The sequence below is a fragment of the Netta rufina genome (assembly GCF_964035555.1).
Source record: "Netta rufina genome assembly, chromosome: 15".
In the NCBI taxonomy this organism is placed as follows: Eukaryota; Metazoa; Chordata; class Aves; order Anseriformes; family Anatidae; genus Netta; species Netta rufina.
This window is the reverse complement of record NC_140138.1, coordinates 17,867,569-17,891,945: the sequence shown is the minus strand read 5'-3', so window position 1 is coordinate 17,891,945 and position 24,377 is coordinate 17,867,569. Positions and strand designations below refer to the sequence as shown.

At 51.4% G+C, this 24,377-nt stretch overlaps 1 protein-coding gene across 1 annotated transcript in view; it reads right to left on the bottom strand.

The window, feature by feature from the left end:
• HS3ST4 (heparan sulfate-glucosamine 3-sulfotransferase 4) overlaps positions 1-17,194 on the bottom strand; it is a gene marked incomplete at both ends in the record, with an annotated part of 59,374 nt that extends 42,180 nt beyond the window's left edge. The window contains one exon of the mRNA XM_084296308.1: positions 16,551-17,194. Coding sequence (XP_084152434.1) covers positions 16,551-17,194 — 644 coding nt within the window. The remainder of the gene's footprint in view (positions 1-16,550) is intronic.
• Between the last annotated feature and the right edge of the window lie 7,183 nt (positions 17,195-24,377).

The window sequence follows — 24,377 nt, the reverse complement described above, 5'->3', positions numbered from 1 at the left end:
AGCCAACACGCAGGGAGCCTTCCAGACCTGCCAGAGAATGTCTGCAGCAGGGCCCAAGCTTACGACACGTCTGTTCTGCACCAGCGTCAGAGCTGCGGCTGTGCCCGGCTCCAGGCCTACCTGAGCACTGTCCCTTGGGCAGTGGCCCTGGGGCTGCATGGCCCCGGCCACGCAGCAAGGAGGGTGAGGAGGGCAGCGAGGAGGGCAGCGCTGGGGCGGCCCCGCTCCCACGGCCCCCGGTGCTGTGCTGGGGCTGGGGCCGGGTCTGGAGCTCGGTGCAGGCGCTGGCTGCTGTGCCGGCCCCACGGCCACTTCGCACCCTTGGGGTGTCCCAGGGCAGGTGCTCCTTGAAGCTGCTCCTGCCACCGTCAAGTGACCCATCACTGCGCCGATCGATACGAGGCTGAACATTAAAATTGATTCTCCAGACGATCTCACATTCCGGTAACGAGCAGCGCCCTCGCCGTGATGATTTCTGCAGACTTTCCATTATTATTTGTAAACAACGCCGTGGCACCACGAACACGGAGGGTCAGGCCTCCTCGCATCAAAACAGCCAGCCATGACGGCCGGCAGCCACGGGAAGTGGGGGGCTGAGCCGTGCTCCCCTGCCCACTGCTGCTTCTGAGGAGGGCAGCTACTGGGGAGAAGAAATGGCTTTCAAGTTTAGTTTCATATGTATATGAGGGTCTCAAATGGTGACACTTGCTAATTACATTTTAGAAAATAACAAAAGGAAATTCTAGAGAAAAGCTCAGCGTTTAGCCTTCCTCCCCACATCTACGCTGTTTTTTTCCGCTTTTTTAAAGAAATAATCTTTTAAGCGCTAAAAAAACTCCCCAGTGCAGCTGGTACAAATGCAGCATAACCTTGAATTATACGTAGCAGGGCTGGCTTTCATTATTTATTAGCAAGATCAATTAGAATATTCTGTTTGCAGAAGAATATAATCCAATATGTACTTCAAGCACTAACAGCTAAATATATGCTTATTTAAAAATCAATCTAAAAGTCAAGGTTTCCTTTGTAAATTCTTACTACAGATTTAAAAAAAAAAAAAGCTTTGAGTGTTACCACCTGCTGAATACCGTAGTCTCAAGGAGACAGCTATACATTTTAAAACATCTCAGATGGGAATTGATTGTAAAAGACAAACAGTTGCTGCAAACGGCATGGAAGAGCGGCAGGGCGACAAGCCCAGCGCCCCGCGGGCGGGCAGCAGGAGAAGCCCCAGCAGCGTGCCAGGTGTGCCGAGCGGCTCGCCCCCGGCACACAGCATCCCGGCACAGCCTTCTTCTTCATTGACTCGCCTGGGCTGATGCAGAGCCAAAGCACCAGCCTGGAAAGCTGGGGCTGCGAGCGCCGCAGTGTCCTCTCCTTTCTCCCCCAAACAGCAGGTTTCTAAGATTAATTGTCATGTATTATTTATTGACCTCGGCCGTGACCTTGGTCCGGAGCTGGCTGCTCACAGAGCACGCCCACCCTGCGGCGGTGCACGGGGAGGCCGCGGGGACAGGAGCGGAGCCGGGCACGGGCGCTGCCCAGCCCTGCCGGCTCCTCTCGCACCCGCGGGTCCCCCAGCTGCGCGAGCACTGCCTTTAATCTCTCCCCTGCTGTAAGCCCGGAGCGGGTGTGCTCAGCGAGCTGCCAGGTTCTCCTTCTTCCTTAAGCTCTTTCTTTTTCGTCTTTCATTTCTAAATCTTATCTCCAGGTAAAGAGGGTATTTGATGGGATCAAAAGGTGACCTTTAACAAGGTTAGCAGAGCCTCAAATAATATCCTGCAAGTTCACGCACACTCGAGCATTAAAGGGAATGCTTTTCTGATCTCATGTTCCTCAGTGGAAAAGTTGTTTCACAAAGATCTCTGCTAAAAGTCCATGCAGAGCACTGAGGAAACTTTCTCAAAAAAACAACACCTAGAGTTAGGCACAGATTGTCCTCCAGCTTCTGAGAAGGTAATCATTAAAAACTTCTGAGGTATTTCTCTGCTAACATTTCCCAGCTTCTTGCCAATTTCCTGGGTCTAGACAGCTGAACATCCCGCATCTCTCACTTATCCAAACAAAATCACTCAAATGCATCTTAAGAGAAATGTGGCTGTCACAGACAGGGGTCAGGCAGAAGCAATCAGGACCCTTGGAGGCGATCAGCGGACTGGAAATGCATCCAAACGGAGCCAGATGGGGACAGCTGCTGCAGGAGGTGGTGGCGGCACGGAGCCCCCCCAGCGCGGTGCCTACCCACGGCCAGGAGGATGGGGCTGGGGGAGCCCATGTGGGCCTCCAAACGAGGCTGGTGGTGGCGAGGCCCTTCCCGAGGAGACCGGGTCCCAGCTGATCGCTGCCCTCTTGCCACGACAAGCACCGTTTGGAGACGCTGCAAGCCAGCGGTGGTAGGACCCCGTGCCACCGGCACGGTGAGGGGCTGTGCACGGGCTGCCGGTCCATGCCGGAGCTGGCCAGCGCCTCCACATGTGGCAGGGCGCCCAAAGCGAAGCGAACAGACGGGGGTGGTAGGCGGATGGGGATGATTACCGGCGTTAATCATTTCCGTGCCGCCGTACACGAGCACAGCAGCGCAGCCCGGTCCGCTCTGCTGCCAAGCGCCGCACACGGGCGTCGTGGCAGACCAGGGCTTGGCGACTGCCCGCAAGCTGCCCCCTCAGCACGGCTCGGCCCACCCGCAGCCAGACCCCCGTGTCCCTGCACTAGGGCGAGGGATGGGGGAGGCTGACTCCCACAGCCAGCCTTGTCCCGCACACGCATCCCCCAGGAATGCCAGGGCCACCCCAGAACGGCCAGCAGGCAAGGGGCTGAAACGCCTTACTGCTCCTTTGAGACCCGGGCTCCACTTGTTTGCAGACTGAATTCCCAGAAGCCGAGGCTTTTTACTAGTGGATCTGCTGTAGAACCATGTTATTATAGATTGCAAGTTCCTTAAAGGTCAGATAACACAATACAATTGAATCATATTAGCGAGCATACCGACTTGGTATTTTACTAAGAAAACCCATAAAGCAGATTGTTTGTTGCAGAGAAACACAGGTTGTATAATAAAGTCAGCGTAATTGTCTCCAGAAACAAACAATCAGTTTACAAGAAAAAAAACTCCCTGTAATTGTGGGTCCTCTGTGCAGCTGCTGTCAGAGCAAGGCACTGGGAGGATATCGAGTGCAGATATTGCAAGTATGTATTTTACAATTTAGGTTACAGTACCTAAATGCATTGCAGAAGACCTAGTAGGGAAATAAACAATTTCCAAGTGTATTGTTGAGAGACAAATATTCAATACTTCATTTAATGTATGGTTTGCAGTTAGTGGTTAATCTAAGACAATGCAGAGCGAGCCATGTTTCACACTGCTATTAAGGAAATGCAGAATTGATTGTGAGAATGATTGAAGATTTCTAAAGAGCACAATTCCCAAGTCAGTGATGACCCCTCCTTTTTTTTTTTCCTAATTTGTGTGTAATCTACTCAGACAAATGCTTTTATCGCATTTATTTCCTTTCCAAGTTACAACCTGTGTGATTAATTACTTAACTGTGCAGTCCTGGTTACCCTGCTGTACTGTCTAATTTTTCTTCCTTTTAAAAAGGTTTTCTACCCCAAATAGACATATTTCCTTTTTAAGCTCCTTTACTTCATTCCATTCAGACTTGCTGTTAATAACCTATCATATCAGCGAAAACCTACAGCAGAGAGATTTCCCCGCGACCTGCCCAAGAGCCGCCAGTGCTGCCCTTTGATTCCGCAGGTACTGCTGGCGGTGGTGGGCACAATTAGTCACCTCGTGTCCTGCTCAAGAATGGTGCAGACCTTCTCCGTGGTGAGACACGAGCCTTGGGGGAGGACAAGCACAAACCTCTCTCCAAAGCTCCCGGCGCTGGTACAGCTCCCCGCTCACGCAGCTCTTCTCAGCCCTCCACGGGCCTGGAAATTCTCATTTGGTTCTAGATTTAATCTCATAATGAAAAAGGAATTGGAACCAGTGCAACTGTTTTAAACTACCCTAGTCACAGAAAGAAGAGGAAAAGTCATTTTAAAAAAAAATTGAATACACAAAGCCACGTCGCCTTTCATCCATCTTTAATACCAGCGTCTGCTGTTAACAATCTGGATGGAGGCGATGGGGAACGCTCTGCGAGTCTGCCAGCCTCCTCCGTGCAGGGCCTAATCTCCCTTCCTGCAGCATGCCATTGTGTTCCAGCCAAACAGCAGCAAAATGCACATGAAAAAGCAATTAGATTTAAATCTGGTTTCCTCTTTCTACCTTGCCTTTCTCTTTTCTCTACTTAGATGCTCTTCAGTGTTGTAACTAATATGATTTGTGTATAGCACAGTGTGAAACAAAGATGATTTATAGGTCTGTTAGCACTACACAGCTACCTGACACCAGCACAGACCCCTGAAAGGGCACTCCAAGAGCAGATTGCTAAGAGAATTCTAGCATTCTGTATAATTATTTATGAGCTCAGCCCACATAATCACTGCTATTCCAACTCTCACAACACTTGCATGCTTTCTTTATGCCACGTTGTGCATTTTTGGGTGAAAATGCAACTACTGTCCTTGACCAAGCTCCAACGCCCTGAACACCACATATCCAGCCACTGCCAAATGCCAGCTCTATAAACTGGTGCTTAATTCAATACATTGATGTTTCAGCTCAAATTAACTTGTGTCTAAGCTAAAATAAATGTGGGTATAGTTTCTGCCTTTCATTACCAACAGCTAATGAAGGGCTCTGAGTGCTTAGGAACCATCATAAAAGACTCTATCAACAGTTTCAAAAGGCCAGCATTTTCAAGGCCACCTAGGCGACTTGGGTGCCAAAGTCATCTTTGACTGATCAAATTTTACCTGTAGCTTCGAGACCGGCTGTGTCAATGAGGATCTGCACTAGCAAATGCCCTTCATTAATTCTTAATGCTGCCCCAAGTATATCCAGTGTCCTCATCACTTGGCAGCCCTCTCCCAGCAGAGGGGGCAGGCTGGGAGTAGAGCCTCCTCCCTTCCTTCAACATATAACAAGAAGCCAAATGAAATAATGAAACAAACTCATTTTAATGCCACAGAGGGAATTGTTTTATTGCTAAAGCAGCAAATAGAACTAATTGAATCTGCTGGAAAAAAAATGGAGAGAAGGAAAAGAAAGGATAGGTACAGTGCACAGACAGAAAGGGCGAATTGGGGTCTGAATATTCATAGACCTGGAAACTGCAAATCCTTGAATGCAAAATATCTTCATAACTGATAACACTGCCACAGGCGATGCATGCACAGCGCTTGGAGAGAGGAAGTCTGCAATGTTTGCTTTTACCTTTTTTTTTTTTTTTTGAATTAATATTATGGAAGAAATCCTCTGGTTCATTAAGCCACTTTGTACCCCCTTCATAAAACATAACATGCTGAGAGCGAGCACTGCGGGCTGGTGCCGCTGCCCGTCCATGGCTGGGCTGGAGCTGCTCTTCCCAAATCACTTCCAAATCCACACGTAGTCGGCTGAACCTGCCACACGCTTTTAAACTCGCTGTTTTCAGCAAACCTTAATTTTCAGTAGCAACATATATATTAATGTAGGGGGTTCGCATTTTAATTAAGGCAGCGTACGTGTTCTTCAGTACAACACTAAGTCATCCAGCAAGAAACACGAAGGATATAAATCCTGTTAATGAAGAAGGAACTACATATTCTGAGCTGTACATTTAAGCACCAACATACCAAATGACTGTTACACAAAGTGCAAGGGAGTACTCTAGGAGGAAGACTGGGCTAGAAATGCAATTTATGTTCCGGAGGGCCACACAGCACTCATATGGCATCATTGCAACTGCAGGCCACAAATCTGCATCCCAAAGGATCAGCAAACTAACCTGCTGTGCCTCTACTTCTTTGCAGAGTGCCCTGGCTTGTCCCGTGCTCCCCAGCGCCCGTGAGCACCGAATGGCAGCTGCAGGACTCCTTGGAGCCACTCCTGCTGTGGGAGCCTCCTGAGCCATCCTGCATCTTGTTCGGGAACAAAGCCACTGAGCTGAACCTCCTCTGCAGAGCCACTCAGCCCCTTCCCTACCCCCAGCATTCCAAACCGCTGCCCTCTGGATGCAGAAAGAAATACATTCACTTGCCAGCCTGTGACGTGCTCCAAGAATTAGCAAAAGTTAATGGGGGGCACTAGCAGAGCCACACTGCAAAGCACCTTGTCGGCAACCCTGGGCAAGAACCTTGAGCCAGGCAGCAGACGTGCATCTGCTGTGGCACGCTGAGGTGCCCCGCAGGAGCCCTGGCCAGCAGAAATCCTGGCTCCTGAACACATTACCCTGATGGCATTCAGCAGGTTTAAACTTAAACATTAATAAGTGAGCTCCTTGAGCACTCTTGCAATGAGAAAACATTTTCTCTCCATTGACTGTATCAAAAAAAATGGCTGAAGAATTTCTGTTCAAATTTTCCAAATTACCCAGTCCATGGCAGAGACGTGGATGATCTCCTGCAGAGACGACCACATCTCAAGATGAGAGTGTTTGAGAATATCATGTGGGAATGGGGTAATAATAAAGCACCTTGATGTAACTTTACCAGCAGTGGCTCTAGCAGAAAAGACTGTAATGATCTAATAACACATTTCCCCTGCTGCCATTCCAGCCTCAAGAAATCCAGAGTAGTTTGAGCCTTAAATCCATCCCAGTCTTCCTTTGTCATTAATTGTTAGGCTATTTGTATTATGCATTTTCCATACTGAGTAGACTCCAATTTCATGGTGGACTAGATTGCAGGAATGCCTCTTTTAATCTTTTTAATTCTAAAGTAGTATAGAACTTTAATATTTTCTAATCGAGTGTGCATTTACTCACATCTAACAATATCACCACAATTTAGGAGCAATAAAAGTCAAGCTACTGTCAGTATGATAAGCTTGCCGCTTTATTTCCAAAGTTCAATCAGTTAACCTAGGAGAGCAATAGCTTTCCTACAATGAGTAACGATGCAGAATAATATTTAGACAGAGATAAACCCTTTTTGCATAGGAAATTGCATTACGAGCTGCCGGGTCTTAGAAATTTTCAGCTAGCTGCGTTAGTTTACCAAGGAAGTTATTGCCTCAGGCATTTTTCTACTGTGCTTTGATTTTTTGGGGGGTTTCTGGAGGATTTGGAGCCGAGTAAGGAACTTTTATTGTTCTTGATCTAGGCATGTGTAGCACACCCAGCAGCACAGCAGCGTTCCCTCCTCCCACGCCGGCTCGCATGCAGCGGGCACGGAGCAGCGGATGGGCAGAGCGGCACACGCAGCGGCCACGGCAAGGGACCAGACCCGGGCTGCGGTGGGGATGGCACAGACCGTGGCAGGGTGCCCATGGCAGAGCCCCACGCTGCTCCCCGGAACCCCCCAGCGGCTGAGGAGCTGGGATTAACGTGGTTCGGATCAGCAGCCAAGAAACCAGCTGGTAGCGCTGACAGCGCAGGTGATGCCCGCGACCCCTGGGGGAAGACCAAGCAGGGATGAAACAAAGGCCACATAAAGACCTCTGGCAGCAACGACTTCAGGACCCACGGTCAGCCACCAGCAGTTCATGAGTCATCACTCTGGATGTGAAAGGCCTGGCACGTGTTTAAACAGGTGGGACTGGAGCTAAGGAAATCATAATTAGTAACTTGCCCTGATGAGGCGGCCCCTGTAGCCCCAGGCCAGCCAGGAGGCACCTCCCCGACGCGAGCTCTCAGGAGGAGGCCCTGAATGTGGGGGTGACAGCCGAGCAGCCCAGGGGAGCTGACGGCACATCACTGAGCCCTGACTCCTTTCGGAGCTATTGCCTCCTCGTAGCTGGCATTACACAGATCGTATGTTTTTGTCTTTTCCTTGACTGGGTGATCGCAGCTTGTGCTGTCAGCTGCTGAATCCAAATGCGAATTTAACACACGCTTCTGACTCTGACGTTTGCTTTCCGTGAGCGTGCTCGCCTGCTCAGCTTAATTATATGAATGTCCATCAAGAACAAATACAGAAAGGGCAGAGCTGAGGCTGAAATAAAGTTATTTGCAGATGTGGATGAACACTAATAGAAAGTATATTATATTACTGTACCCATCTCCATGCAAGATGAAAGCATCTATGTTCTAAAACAAAGGAGAGCTCTGAACTCAGGCTACCAGAGCATCGCTGCTCTACTTGGAACCAAAATGATTGCCCGCTAATAAAGGAAGGGGCCGAGTCCACTCCAGACTGGCTCTGGAGGGAATGGAAATCAGATTTTAAGCTCGAGATGTGCTACAGCAATCTCCGTAATACAAAATAAAGTCTGGCAGATAGAGTTATTTTTACCCAAAGTCAGTGCTGTTTAGGAGGTTCATGGCTTTAACTGACGTCCCCCTACTATTTCCTCTTCCCCCAGGCCTCCCTTCCTCAGTTTCTCCAAGGTACTGACGAGATTGGACCAGACAGACTCGGGGATATTTTGGGAGGATCCTATGTTACATAGCTGTGAAATCAATTGTGAATTTTGCATCCACCCTCAGCGTTTGGCCTGTTTATATTGCCAAATAAATTCTTTAAAGAAGTACTGTACTTCACAGGAGAGCTTGTCAAGGTAAATACCTTCATTTACATAAAATGTGACTAGCAATTGAAATGTTAAAGCCATAAAGAGCAAGTTTATGATCCATCCTTGATGCTTGGATGTATAATATGACAAGGGGGAAAATAGTGTGCCTTGCAACATTTACTAAATTGGTATGTTGACTCTGGGGATGGAAATGGGAAATTTGAAAAAAATAGGTATTTTTCCCCATAAATATGAATCCTTTCCACAGCCTTCAGATACTTGCCTTTTGAATACCCTCGCTCAGCTTGGGAACAGCAGCTACCCAAACAAGCAAGCAGGCGGGAGAGTGTCGGCAGCAGCCGCAGCCCCCAGGCACCCCCACACACCAGGGTCCCAGACCAAAGCACCAGGGACCAAAGCCCCATGCTGTCCCCCTGGCCCCTCCGCCTCCCTTCTGCTCACTCCAAGACACTGTGCCGTGCTTCAGTTCGCTGGGGCAGGTCCTGATACTCTGGGAGCGCTGGGATGCCGTCGGTGCCACGCTGCCCTTGCACACTGAAGCCACCGCGCCATCAGCCCCCTGAAGTCCGAGGGAAGGAGGCCCCCACACACAATTATTGTTAAAGCAGAGATCCAAGGAGTAATTCCCACAACACCTCTCTTGTGGCTGGCTTCACCCCCACCTGGCTGAGAAACCCATGGGGCAGATCCTGCCCAGGGCTTTCTGCCTCCGTACCCCAGGAGCAAAAGCAGCAGAGTCACTGCGTCACCGAGTCACCACGCTCTGCTGCGGGTGAGCCTGTGCGGCTGATCTAAACAGTAATTCCTCTCTGAGATTGAAAAGACTCTTATAATTTAGGGTTTTGTTTTCAACTTTTAAAAAGGGACTGGGAACCAATTTAAACCACTTCAAACCCTAAATAATACTTTTAAAAATGTGAATTAAAGGGTAAAATGGACTGCTGCCTACTTACATACCACGGTGAAATTATAATATCCACACTTAATGCTCTGGAAAGTTTGATAGTGTACGTTCTTCACCTGAACTCAGCACTAACATTTCAGCCATTCATTCACACTCTTACCCTTCTCAATTCATTGAAACTACTTCAAGCAAAAATCATTTGAAAGAAATTACCTCTGTGTATTACACCATGAGCAGTGAGAAACGTCCCACATGAGCCTCTCCAGCCCCCAAAGCAATAAAATTTCTGCTGAAGTGCATGATATAATAACTCAGGGAAAAGAAGTCCCCATGACAACACGAGGTAAGAGAAATCCATGAAAAGCAAAAGATTCAAACCTCTCTCAACACAAGGTGTCACCAATTTGTACTGGAATTTGCACTTTGAAAATCAAAGGCTTTGTCCATAACTTTCTCTGAGAACCTGTTGTTCCTTCACCACTAGTCTGTGCTTCTAACAGAACAGAACAAGCCTCTCTAAATCAAAAAAAAAAAAAAAAAAAGCAAAGCGGGGGTCAGACTCATCATTTAAAGCCATGAATGCAACCAGCTGACTCTTTGCCTTTCTCTTTTCCAAGGCAGCTGTTTTTCCCCAAGGCCTATTTTTGGATTTTCTGTAGTATCTACGTGCTTGAGTGATACTGCCTTCACACACTGAGTGAAGCTCACCAACTTTGACACTACAAATAATATTTAAACTATTAGAGGCAAAGTACTGTGGCATTTACGTAAGTGGGTTATTGAGCAAAATCCTAGAGAAACCCTACATCTTGAAGGCACAGTGCAATAGTAAGATTATTTCAGGCCTGGAGACACGCTGTGGTTCCCCCTGTGCCCTGAGGAATGCTCCAAGAGCCATCGCAAGCCTCACCTCTGCCTGGCTCGGCTGTTTTTCTGAGCCTTGGTTTCCCTCCAGGCCTTCTGAGCCTTGGCGTCCCTGCCCTGGGAAGTGCCGAGCTGCCCCAGCCGCAGGGTCCCTGCCCACCACGAAGGAACAGGAGCGAGCGGCGGGGGAACACAGCCCCCAGCCTCCAGGCTGCCCCCGAGCTGCAGGCTCCGAGCAGGGCGGGCAGGCTGCGGCAGGCGCCCGGCTGCAGGCGAGCACCTTGCAGCAGGACACCTTGCAGCAGGAGGCAGGAGCAGCCAGCCGGCAGCTGTCCCCTGCCAGCGCGTTGTCCCTCACACTTATCTCGAGCTCTTTGCGAGAAGGAGCGAGCGCAGCGTGGCGAGGCTGGGTGCTGAAAGCTGCTGCCATTCCCATGGCTACAATCAAGTAGCCTGTGGTTAGCCATCATCAGGTGATAAAACACTGCAAAGAGGCCTGATTTATTTCCGCATCCCATCCCTAGATCTGAAACAGAGCAGAAAAGCTTGGAGAAACTGCTGACAAACACGGGTGGCGAGCGGGCTCCCCTGGCACAGGGAAGGGGCAGAGGCCGGGTGCTGGCACACGGTGGGTTCACCCTGGTAGCTCTGGGTGCAGAAGAAAATCCAAGCCAATGATGCCGGCCTCTCTCCAGCCTCCAGAAGGGTGAACTGCAGGGACAGAGTAACGGGCAGCCTGGCCCTCTTCTCACAGCTGCCAGCCCACAAGTGAGGACAGCACCATCAGCTCTGCTGAGAGCCGGGTGCCGGCTCTGCCAGGGTTTAGCAGATGTGAAATGGACAAAGTACTGAAAGAGCTATGTTACATGGAAATACTGGTGCAGTCTTCAACCCTGATAAATCTCAATATATTGGATCCCCAGAGGTGGGAGGGCAGCTGAGTCACTACATTTCAGCAAAAGCCAACTCACAGCAGGTCCCAGACAGAAAAAAAAAAAAGTTAAAAAAAAAAATCGATACACTTTCCCTAAGTTACCAGAAGTGCAGAGGGCACAGTACACCAGGAAGGCCTTTTACTGAGAAACACAGCAGCTGCCAGGCATCTGCAGTGGTGCCCGTCATTAGAAGCAAACCCCAATCTATCCTGCCACTGTAGGTGTTCCTGGAGTGCCCATCAGCGCAGAATGGCAGCACTGATGGAAGCGGTTTGATTTTCTGAATATCCTGAACGGATCAGAGTGGCATGAGTATTACCCAGCAACACAATTACATCTCACAGCAAGGCTTACACTGCATGAGGCCACGGCCAAAACGGCCCCGAGCTACTGCTGTCCAACAGCTGCTAAGGGATGTTGGAAGGGGGTCTCATCGCACATCCTTGGGCGCTTCCAGTGCCATTTCTGCCGGCAGCTGTGGCGGCGAGGGCACAGCACTCTGCAGCAGGATCAGCTCCTGTACAGCCTCCACAGAGAAGGCTGTGCCACACCGGCCTCCAGATGACAGCAGGAGGGAGATGAGACCGCAGGCAGCGCCCCGGGAGGAGCGGAGCCTGTTACAGGGATAACCATGCATGACAGCAGCTTCCCAAATACAGATGAGTTTAATGTCCACAGGGACATGACAGAGCGTTGGCTCCCCAGCCACAGCCAGCTGCTTCTTGAAACTGCTGGCTCAAGAACACGTTTATTCTTGGGAAAAAAAAAAAAAAAAACACCATACAAAACAGACAGGCAGTGAAAATAGCATTAGACATGCAAACCATTTCATTGCTTGTCATGGTGACTGCTCCCTGCAGTGGCTGCAATGGGACTACTCCACGCATAAAGCTACACCCCGTATAACTGCTTAGCATGTGGAAGCCTGGGGCAGAGTAACAGGAACGTGGTCTAATTACAGAGACTTTGCCGCAGCTTCTTGGGGAAGGCTCCACTGAGAGGGAGGCAACGAGCAGAGCAACGTGCATGTACACAAAGAATTTAACTCCTGAGGTGAGGTTTTGGAATAACCTTCAAATCAGTGAACCTCAGAACTCCAAATGTAAGTTAACCACTATCAGACATTCTCTTTGCTTTATGGACATCATATTTTTGTTGAAACTACAAAATTGACTGTTATGAATCCTCAATTTTCTGCTAAACATTGGATGTCCAGATAGCCTTCAAAATGCAAACGGAAGGAATTGAACCATCTCCCATTCCTGAGCCTGCAGGCTGACGGAGCTGGTGGTCTGAGTCCTGGACTGTCCTTTTCAGTGAGCCTGGGACATGCTGAAAGTGCTAAGATCTTCTCTTTTGGTCATTCACACAAGCAGAGCAACCCAGCTAAGCACCGTCTGTTCAGGCTACTTCTCCCTCCCCATGCACTGCGAGCCTCAGCCCCGTGTTCCCTGACACCTCCAGACTGCAGGTGTAAAGCGATCCCAGGGCTCACACAGCTGGCAGAGGGCAGGGCTGTGCGAAGCCAGCAGGACCAGGATCACCTCCTGCTTCCCTCCAGTTAAAGCTGCCCAGGACCACGCTGACCAGCGGGGCTCTGCTGCAGCCTCCAGGTCCTGCCCTCCCTTACGCTGCCTCTCCAAGCTGTCTCAGCACACACCAAACTGAGGCTTCCAGCACTACAAGGTGACAAATCTGTCCGAGGGTCAGACACCGTGGGCAGCTGGCAGTTCCCTTTATCCACAAAATCCTCTTGTGCTCATTTGCAGTTTTTTCTTGGCCAGGCAAGGAACTCGGGCATATCCTGGATGCTGCTTCAGTTGGTAATGAGCATTTGTAGGTGTAAGCTAACTTCCTTTACTGCTCAGAGGCCTCTAAGAGCTTCCCCCTTGTTCTGGTGCCCTTACTGCACTCTCAGACAAGTCTCTCAATTCGTTTCCAACCGCAGGACAGCTCAGGGCAGAGCTCACAGCGTGGGAGGTGCCCATGGAGGCAGGAACATCGCGCTGGGGAGCACTTTCCCCACGCAAGCACCAAGGGCTTGCCCGGTGCCCAGGCTGAAGGGGCAGCGGGCACAGCCCTGGGCGTGCTGGGGGCACACAGACACGCAGGCACTGACTAAAACCAACTGCAGTTTGACAGGGAACAACGGCACATCCTGTGCTTTAGAAGGAAGGAGAGCGTGGTAGTCACCAGTGACTTCCCAAGGAAAGGCAGATAAACTTGCCAGAACCTGACATGTCCACAGTGGGACAGACTTGTGGTGTGTCATAGGGACAGTGTCAGCCTCCATTGCCCAAGGTGGTACTTACTGCCAGCTAACGGGGTCCCAGACTTGAAAGAGAACTGAAGATATGCAAGGAATACATACACCAGATATAAGTAATGCCACACTGTTAACAAAAGAAATGGTTAAAAGTCACTTCCACCTACCCTTCTACCTTCTACCTTTAATAGCAGTCAAGTTAATTTAATAGTAGTCAAATTAAAATCTACATTAGGAAAAAAAAAAAAACAATTAGGAAGTTATCAACAAAAGTTAATGCACATCAGGTATTAGGTGCAGCTTAAAGAAAGTTCAATCACTGAGCTCGTGCTTCAGACAGACAAACATTAAGGTGCATAGAGTCACAAATTGGAGTCACACAAACAATGCTGGCAGCATAGCACAAAACAACCGAAACAAGCCTTGAACTCAGTTTGCAACAGTACATGTGTAGGAAGACTTCGGTTCTGTAATTTCTACATAAACTTTGACTGCAGAGTTAAAGCAATGACAAACAGCACAGCTTTTCCTAAAGGTTACCAGGAAAACAGAACAGACTGCAGAGAGCTGGTGTAACAGGCTTCCCAACACCGCACCATCCAACACACAGAAAGCTGTATTTTGCACTAACTTCAGCCTCTGAACACTGTCCCGAGACAGATCCTGGACACAGTGCTTACGGTTGACTAACCTCAAGGCAGAAAAAAAACATATATGTTGGACACACACAACAAAACTGGTAGCCTTTAGGTACCATCTCCATTTCACACATGGAAAAACTAAGGTGAGGAAGTTGCTGCAAGACCAGCCCTTAGCTGTATTAACAGCGGTTGGACTAAATGATAAGCCTCTCTTCCCAACCCTGCTGGACTACCCAAAGCCATTCTCAGAAGTGAATGAGAAAGCAAGGAACACTGAGACGGATATTTCCTTATTTCATTACACATGAAAAATGAAACTCAACCATATTAAAAACTAACAGCTTATAGTTCATAAAAGGAAGTGTTAAATGTGTAATGTAAACAATTGATAAAAGTCACTGTAAGGAGATGCTGGTATAAACACTTCAATAGCTGTCTTTTTTTTTTTTTTTTTAAATAATAGGCATTTCCATTGAAAGGAAAAGTCTCCAGTTACTCTACCTGGTACACAGCTGCAAGCAGTCAGCCTTCTTAGTGCACCCAGTTAATATCAGAGAGGGTCAGGAAGAAATTCTTGCGAATGTGGGTGGCGATCCCCCCCCCATGCTCTGCAGCTCTGTACAGCATGGAGCAGGGCAGCCTCCTGATCTGCCACAACGCGACCCACTAGCACAGCACAAGGCGAAGGCAGCCTGTGGCTCCTGAGGGCCGGTGACACCGTCACCTGCTACCTTGTTCCAGCAAGGCTGAAAAACTTTTACAAGGAGAATGGAAAACAATGCTGTCTGTGAAGATGGGATCGGGTTAAATAATCAGGGCAAATGCTCAGGGCCACAGTGACAATTAAAGCAGCCAAGTCATTTATTTATCCCCTGACCAGAGAATCCATCCTCCAGCCCTGCCGAGGAAGCTCGCAAACCAGCTCTGACCCACTCTTTTCATCTTACACCTCTCTACCAGAGCAGCACATCACTAGCACTGGAAATCAGCTAAGCAGACCATAGAGCTACTGCAGAGATGAAAAATTTCAATGCTTTCTGTAAGCGAAAACATGTGTGCACCGTATACTCCAGGAGAGGAGTTGCACCCACACTCTAGCCCTTTTCTTGTAGCACGATTTTAAAGATGAAAAAGCAGCTGCTTGCCATATTCTGTGCTTGATCTTCTTCTACCGATTTTGAATAAAACCAAACCCATCTATATGCAAGTCTCTAGCCTCTTCCAGCAAATTTTCTACACGTATTTTTCAAGGCAAAGCTTTCCTGCAGAAAAACAAACAGTAAAAAGAAAAAAGACCACGTCTGAAATTACTGTATTAATATAAATAAAATGACGTTAGTCAACCTTTTATTCTTTCCCCATGTTGGTACAGAATACTAAAAACACTCTCAGAAACTAACATACTTTCAGAGTGCTGATCTCCACTTTACTGAAGTCCCTCAAGAAAATCCCTCAGCATTTTAACAAAGCCAAGTGGATGCTACACCAAGTATTATGAGGACTTGGCTTCCACAATTTCTGTAAGAAGTTGCCTAGAGTTCCTCAGATTTGCATGCAGTTCTCATGAAAACTGTGTACACTAATGAAGAGCATCCAGGTAACCCATGCAGTAACCAACTTGCAGCCCTGGTATAATTCCTTCTTGATTTTCAGAACACACATGCAGCAAAGATGCAGAACTTCATCTGCTTAACCACAGACTGCTTCTTGGAAAGAAATTAGTATGGGTTTCTTTTGACCATAAACTGGAGAACCACGGTAATTCGCAAGCTACACTAACATGCTACATTCTTTTTAGCTTAAGACTAAAAAGAAAAAAAAGGAAAAAAAAAAAAAAAGCCAGGGGGGGAAAAGAAAACCAAAACACAAGCAACAAAACCCCGAGCCCTCACAATTCATTGATTTGCTAAACCTGCCAAGGCAATTAACGCTTCCTTACTGCAGTTCAGGGTTTTCTAGTAGTCAGAACTTTTAAGATTCCCTAAAAACGTTACGCTATCAACATTCAGAGGTTTTTTCACGAATAGAATTAAACCTTGTCAACGGAAAACAACTTTCTGACGTGGAACTTGTTGAATAAAGAGTACATCTCATTTGCGAGGTGCAGTATGCAGCGCGCACCAAAGCGGGCATCCCCGTCCACTTCAGCACCCGCAGCAGCCGCCGGCACAGCTCCCGCTCCTCTTCCTTTCGGCAGCTCCGGACCCGTTCCGGCGTGCCCAGCACCGGGCGCTGCGCTGTGCCCCCGGGCAGGGCCGCGACACCTCCCGCGGCTCCTGCCCCTCGGCCACGGCCCCGCACCGAGGGAGCTGCAGCCGCGCGCCCCTCGCCCGCCGGGACCCTCGGGGGCCCCGGGACCTCCCGTCCCGGCCCTCACCTGTACCACTCGAGCCCCTTCTCGTAGTTCCTGTCGAAGAAGTGCGGCTCGGTGCCCACGGCGCGCACGTCGGGGTGCGCGCGGATGGCCTCCAGCAGCGCCCGCGTGCCGCCCTTCTTCACCCCGATGATGAGGGCTTGCGGCAGCCGCTTCTCGCCGTAGTCCGGCGTGGTGCTGCCGCCGCCGCCGCGGCTGCCCGGGCTGCCGGCCCGGCTCAGCTCCTCGTCCGTGGTGCTGGACTCCTGCGGGTCCCTCTCGAAGGCTCCGCTCTGCGCCGCGATCGCCTCCCCGGGGGCCAGCGGCGTCCGCGGCCAGGCGCCCGCCGCCGCCGCTTCCCGGCTGCCGTTGGCGGCTCGCGTCGGGGCGGCGGAGGCGGCGGGGGCTCCGGTGCCGGCCGGAGGGCTGCCGGCGGAGCGCGGGGCCGCCGAGCCGGGCGGCGCGGCCGGGGAGCGCGGGGCCGCGGGGGCCGCCGTGCCGGGCAGCGCGGCCGGGGAGCGCAGGGCGGCCGGGCCGGCGCCCCCCATGAGGCTGTAGCACAGGTAGGTGAGGCAGAGCGAGAGGCTGCACATGCAGAGCAGCTTCCGCGCCGGGGGCACCTTAGAGCCGCGCCCGCCCGGCACCCCCGGCTGGGCGGGGGGGGACATGGCTGCTCCCCGCTCCTCGCCCCGGGCACCGGGCGCACATGGTGTCAGCCGCCGCCCGGCCGCCCCGGCCGCATGGGGCGCCGCCGCCCTCCCGCCCCGCCGCCGCCGCCGCGGGGGGGGAGCCCCGCATGGCACGCTCGCCGCCGGCCCCCGCCGGGCACCGGGGCGCCGGGACTCAGCGCGGCCGCGCGCCGCCGCCGGCCCCGCACTGTTGCCGCCGAGTTGCGGCCGCGAAACTTTGTGCCGGGTGGGCGGCGAGATGCGCGCTCCCGCGCCGGGAGGGGAGGGGACGGCCCGCCCCCGGCCCCGCCGCCGCGCCGGGAGCGCGCCCGGCCCCGCCGAGCCGGGTGGGGGGGGGCAGCGGCCGCTCGGCACCGGGGGCGCCGCCTCGGGCAGCTCGGTGGGTTCCCCCCCTCCCCGGCTGGCGGCCGGCATCCCCCGGAGCCCCCGCCGCGTGCCTGCGCCCCCGGCCCCGCGGGGGGTGCGTGCCGCCGGCCGGGAGGCAGCGCTGCTGTGCGCGGCCCCCTTGGCCTCGGCAGAGCCACGCCGCAGCCCCTGGCCCCTGCGTGCATCCCAGCGGGCCCCCCAAAACGCACTCCGTAGTGGCAGCCCCTCGGCCCGGTGCCCCCAGCCCACGGCCCCTGCCCGAGTCTCCCGGCTCCCCCACGGCTCCTCCGGGAAGCGCCTCTCCCGCACAGCCCCTCGCAGCTGGCCGCGTCCCCGGGCCCCGTCCCTCCGGGCAGAGCGCGGGGGCTCCGCGGGGACGGCTGCTGGCACCCGGGGAGAGGCGAGGGGAGGTGAGAGCCCACGGCAAGGGGCAGGCAGCAGCTGGTGTGCGGGTGCAGCAGAGCCGAGGGCCCTGGGGAACACGAAGGACCCACGGTTTAGGTGCCAGGAGCTGCATCGCCCGGCGAGGCTGGCCGCAGCGCTCAGCCAGGTGTCCCCAGTCTTGGTGGCACAGGATGGGCCCGACAGAGCCTCCCTCCTCACAGCTTTTCCGGATCTGCCACCGTCTCTTCCCAGCTGAGCATTTCAGCACTTCCCACCTCCAGTTCTCAGCTTTGGCTTCAGCAAGGATTTTGTGAGGGGAAGAAATGCATTAATGTCTTTCAGCCCCCTCCTGCCCCTCATTCTGGGGTCTTCTGGGTGTCTCCCTCACAGGTATTGCACTAGGGCATTGGGCACCTTGCAGCTCTTGATGTGTGGACCATCTCGGCCCCTCTCCGCAGGGCAGTGCTGGTATTGCCATGGTACAGAGGTCAATGGACGTACCCGGTCATTTGCTAAAGCCCTCACAGGTGAACGAGCAGAAATGTAACCCCTTGCACACGCTGTCCCCAAAGCACCAGCACCATCTGGATGCTGCAGATTACCAGCAGAGCCAGCACCTGATCTGGGCGACAAAAGCTGTGGAGATGCTGCATGTTAACCCTCCTACACGAGGGCCACAGCTGGGCTTCTGAGCAAGTGTTAGGGAACTGCAGACTCCAGCAGGGTACATTTCTAGCCTCATGTGGCTGTGAGTTCTGGGTACCTCATCCTGCCAGCGAGCAGAAGGCATGCTTGGAGGCAGTGACCCTTCTCCACCCATATCCACGTGGGGATCTGCAGAGCCGTGCGTCCCGCCGTGCAGGGGAGCTCTGGGCACAGGCAGGCTGGGCTAGAGCTGGCTGAACTCCCTTGTGCTTCCCCAGCTGATGAGCTGTGGCCTGGATTTTGCAGGGGAAGTCCAGGGTTTGCTCCAAATCTTGCTGTTGCTTTGTGAAGCTCAGCAGGGAACACCTCAGAGCAACACACCATTGGAGTCTCAGCTGTGCTTGATCTCATGGCAAAAGCAACATTTGAAAAAAAATATTGAGTGCCAATATTAACTAGATACTGAGTGCTGGGAAAAATATTCATCAAATAAGATGAAGAGCAGACTTTCCCCATAATGAACAAAAGCTCAATGCTGCTCTCAGCTGGACATGTGTTCTCTCTGTGCAGTTCCAGTTCCGATAGAGATTATTCCTTTATAATATATTTTTTATGGTACACATGAGACCTCTGAAATGCAGCGTCTTGTGTCCTGTAAATCATTTCCTGTAACTAGTGGATTCCTTTTCAACTGCATTACAGTAATGTGAATGTTAAGGGACTAACCTGAGCTGGCAGCAGCAAAGTCTCACATCCCCCCCTCCCAGCCTCCTCCCCTCGTACTGCCAGGCAGCCAGTGGCTGGTGCCCTGGGCTGCCCCCGAGCTCCGTGGAGCCAAGTGGGGAGGCACACGGTCCCCACCTGGGACAGGCAGAGCCCACGGAAAGGTTCCTGTGAATTTAATGATCAGACGTGAACCTGAAGTGAGAACCCAGAGTAACTGCAGCTTGGGTTGCTGGGCAGGGGAGCATGTGCTGCAGCGCTGGGGACAGGCTCGTGTTCTCAGGAAGCCCTGGGCAGCACGGGTTCACTCTGCTGCTCTCTTCAGCTCATCTGTATGTTCTATATGTCACATGGCTGTTATAAATATAGATCTACCCTGAGAGGAATCCTCCTCATACAGGAGATACATTTGTTTGGAATTGGAGAATCCACCGAGCATCTAGTGAAGTCAGTAAGGCTGCTCTCAAGCTTGCCAATTCATGCTAATGCCATTAGCCCTGCAGATTCAGGACTTTCCTTTATGACAACACATCTGTGTGAAAAACACACCAAACAACATTGGCTAACAGTAGATAACAAACCAGTTCAGTGGGGTGACCTATTATCACTATGCAAGAGTGTTTCCCTTCCCTCTTTCCCTTCTTCTCCTAAAAAAAAAAAAAAAAAAGCAACAACAAAAACCCTTTTCAATTCCAAAAATATAAGATGAACCTCAAAACAGACACCATTTAATGAAGTCACAGTGCTTTGGTCTTTCTTATACCAAGCACACATCTAAAACACAGTGCTTAGCAATATGCCCTGGTCTGACATCCTAGCGTCTCTTCTCCTGTGATGTGCTGCGCAGAAGACTAATAGGATTTGCAGGCAAATCATACGTAACAGAAAGAATATTTCTTCTTGGGCACCAGCTTCCAGCCCAGAGGAAATTTTACAACCAGAATGTAAAGCCCTCTAAAACAAGTGGTTTAGCCTTAAATACCTGCTGCCTGGGCTCTGGCTCTTTTTATTCATCATAAAATGTGTATTTCTCCAGCATGGATGTCAAACGCATCCATGAGCAGATCTGAGTGTTATCCAAGCGTCTGCTGGTGTTTGGCGAGTGGATGCAATAGGAGCTGATGGAGTGTAACACTTTATTTGACAGTTCTGTTTTTAAAGGCTCATGTATTTACACTGTATACCTGCACACTTCCATTCACATTCGTTAGCCGCAGGAGTGTTTCCCAAGCATTCAGAAGCATCCAGTCCAGCTGCTGCTGTTGGCCCCACCTGGGAGTTGCCAGGACAGGTCAGCATCCACCTAGTTCCCTCCCCATATTATGGCAGGGATCGAGACTGGTTGTTTTGGAGGCAGGTGGAGGAATCTGGTGGGCGGCCATGGAGCAGCCTCTGCTCAGGTGTGGTTTCCTTTCAGCCCCCCCGACAGGCTTTGTGTGACTCGTGGCTGCCCCAGCCTGCGGGACCTGCCTGTGGCATTCACCTCCAGAGGCTGAGCGGTGCTGGGACTCATGCTGAGCTCTGGGTTGTGGGGACGTGTGGCAAGAAGTCCTGGCAGGCAGCTGGGAACGCTTCCCTGTGCCAGCTGGGAGGGCTTGACTCTGCACGTACTAAAGGCAAGACTCTAAGCAGAGCGTTTTTTCCCCACATAATAGACTGGGAAGCCCCTTTGGAGGTGTTGCTGTGTCTGCTGTCAGCACAAGGGACTCGCGCCTGGTGGGTACCATGCAAGGCTGATGCCTGGCTCGTGAAGGGGAAGCAGGGAGTTTTGAGGAGCACTCCGAGGCAGGAAAGGGTGAGGTCTGGCTGGTGGTTAGTGTGGAATTGTCTACCATTCTCATCACTTCTTCTCCAGGAAGATAAATTGGGAGTGGGATAGGGGAGAGCCAGACCCCAGGGACAACCTCCAGACCGAAGAACCTGTGCGAGGGACCTGGGCACACTTAGCCACGTGAAAGGAAGGCTGGGGAGCATATGCCTGCTGTCTGAGTGCAGTGCACAAGCAGATGAACACCGAGGAAGGAGGAAAATGGCCTCAGATAACAGGCGGTGCTGGCACAAAAACAAATAGGTATGAATTGGCACAAATACATTTTGGCTGGAAATTAAATAGTTTCTAACTGTGGGAGAAATGTTGTTCTGGAACAGATTCCTGAGAGGAGTATTGGGGGCAAGACATGCAATTAGTTTTAAGATTGAGTTTGAAATGGACTTTATAACATGGTTGCCAGCAATTGCAGGGAAATGGGATTTGATGGCCCAAGCTGTCCCTTCCAGTTCTACGCTCCTGTTGTGATTCACAAGCCGAGAAGAAGACCTCTGACAAGAAAGGGCTCTTTAATCTATCAGATAAAGGCTTAACAAGGCTTGTTGATGGGATGCTGGATGTAGACACATCTGAGTGAAGTGAGAAGCGTGCATTTTTAACAAGGACGGTAATTTACTTTTGTTATAATTTGTGAAGGGATATGGCAATTACCTGCCTTGGAATACTTCATTCTGAGGCTGGAAGAACTTTAAAGGAAATGATCCTGCTGGACCAAGCTATAAACTGGGGATGTGGTTCCTGCAGGAAAGTCTCTGGCCTGTGAATCTCTACACGCTGCTATCCCAGTTACCGCTTCTGTTAATGAGTAAGCTTTTACAGATTATCACCTTTACTTCCAGGCTTTTGCAAACATTTTTTCAATATAATAATTCCTAGAAATATATTTTTCAGAACACCTCAAAACTTCCATGATTTTTCTTCATTATTTACCTGTCAGCAGAAGCAGTGGAACACCTTGAAATGAGGTAGATTAATTCATACGGAGCTTTACCTCCCTCAGGGAATGAATGAAGTCTGTAAATATATACTGAATAGAAAATAAACAGTAAAAATGCAATGTCATTTAAACTCTAGTCCAAGAAGGCACTCAAGATGTTTTTCGGTGGCATTCCACAATGTCAAAGCATTTTTCCATTCATGGAGACAGCTTCAGGTTTAGACTAAATGCCTGTTCTGACAGCATTTAGCACTTGCTCCTGTGGTCTAAACTGTAGATCCTAGGAACCTACATCCACCTTTGCCACCTACAGTTAACAAAAGGTGGAAGAACAGCATCTCTGAGCAAGGTGCTCGGAAACCAAATCCCCCGTTTTACTGATGCATCATTACAGCTGCTATAAAAAAGGGAACACGCTGGAGCTCTCTCAGACTTGGAAAAGTGTATGTGCAGTGAATACGTGGCCTGTGATTTATACAGTGAATAGTTCTGAAAAGGCTGAAGCCAGAGGGAGAGCCATTTTGTCTGAGAGGTGTATGCTGGCAGGAGGCAAGAGAAGAGGTTAGACAAGGGACAGTCACAGGTGACACGTGCACAGGAAGGAACTAGATGTCCCTTCAAGGTCCCACCAGCCCTTAAAGCCTCTTTCTGTACACTCTGTAGGGCCAAAGATCGTAAACCCCCCAGGCCCTGCCTGTATGTGTGATCGGACGGGTGGTGGCAAACAGCTGGGGGAAGCAGGGGCTTCTGTCCGTTTTAGTTTCTGCTGTAGCTGTTTTGATAAACCTGCCCTTCGGAAACAGCTGTGAAAAGACTGAAGCCAGGAGTTTTCCTTCCATTGCTAAATACCTGAATTGCTTATCCACTCCCTCCAATCCTTCCTGGGCATGCAGTGGTGGGGCTCTCCACTCCTCCCCCTTGCTTTTCCTACAAGTCTGCCCTTGCTCGTCTCCACCGAGCAGCCCGCTGGCTGCCTGGATCTGTGCAGCATGTGAGCAGAGCCGGCCTTGCTTCTCTTCGGCGGAGAGCTGGTGTGCAGGAGGCAGGGATGGAGAAACACGGCAGCTGCGGACACCGGGCTTGCAGCATGCCCAGCCCTGGGGCCTCTGCCACCTGCGTCACCAGTGCCGCAGTTTGGAGGAAAAGCATGTGCCAAGTGCTGGCAGAGCCCCCTGGAGACACAGCCCAATGCCGTGAGCTGCAAGGTGCACGTCAAAGTCCTCCTCTGCCATGGCCAGAGGCTCAGACCTCCCACTGCTCCTGAGCAGCCCCTTCTCGTCCCACAAGCCCCGGCTATTGCTCGGGGCTGAAGCTCCCAGGTCGCCTCTCAGTTGCCCTTGGTCTCCCTGGCAAGCACAGGAGCAGGCTGTTGTCCATTTAGGAAGGGCATCGTGGGACCCATCCCATCTGTCAGGTACTTACTCAGAGTAAGTAGGTGAGTGGCATTATCTGCACATTATCAGGAGATAATCTATTGCTCTAATCTCGGTTTTTGCAGAATTAGTGCCAGGGTTTGCAAAGGAAGCCCTTTGCTGATCACACGACAGGACAACATGGCAAAGCCACACTGAACACAAGTGTCAACTGGCTGTCTCCAACCTGTGCCAACGTAGCAGTGATGGTAGGAAAGGGAAAGGCAGCAGTGGCAAAGAAGTCATCTCAGATTGCAAGGTGTCCGAGTACATAATCACTCATCTAGAGAAAGGAAAACCAAGGAAGGAAGGGAGCAAGAGGTTTGCCTGTTGTCACCGAGCAGCTTTGACCCCAGCTGTGATGCGCTCTCATCCCAATGCTCAGGGCTGGAGGCTCGCAGAGGCCGGTGATGCCTCACACAAGAGCTGGTCCTGGCGGTCGGGACACAGTGCTGCCTGCAGGGCACCTGGGGCTGAGCAGCAAGCTGCCAGGATGAGCACAGCCTGCGGCTGACGTGGAGCGCACGCTGCTGACTGCAGTCACCTCGCTCTGAGCCATGTCACGCAGTCAGCCGGCCAAGGACACGATCAGCAGGACAGCCAGGAGACTGCCTGGCATCTCCCCCTTGACATCTGAGCACCTCGACCAACGCTGCTGATGCTCCACTCACCTGGTGCTGGAAGAGCCTCTGGCTGCTGCATCGCCAGGACGAGCCCCAGGCTGGGAGCGGTGGCACAAACAGCACGGAGCCCAGGGCCTTGGTTGTGGCTCATCTGCAGCGCAGCCTGCTGCCAGCATTGCATCAGGAGGCTGGATCAGAAGTGTTTTGCCAACGTACTTTGCGCTTTCTAAAATGCCCTTCACCA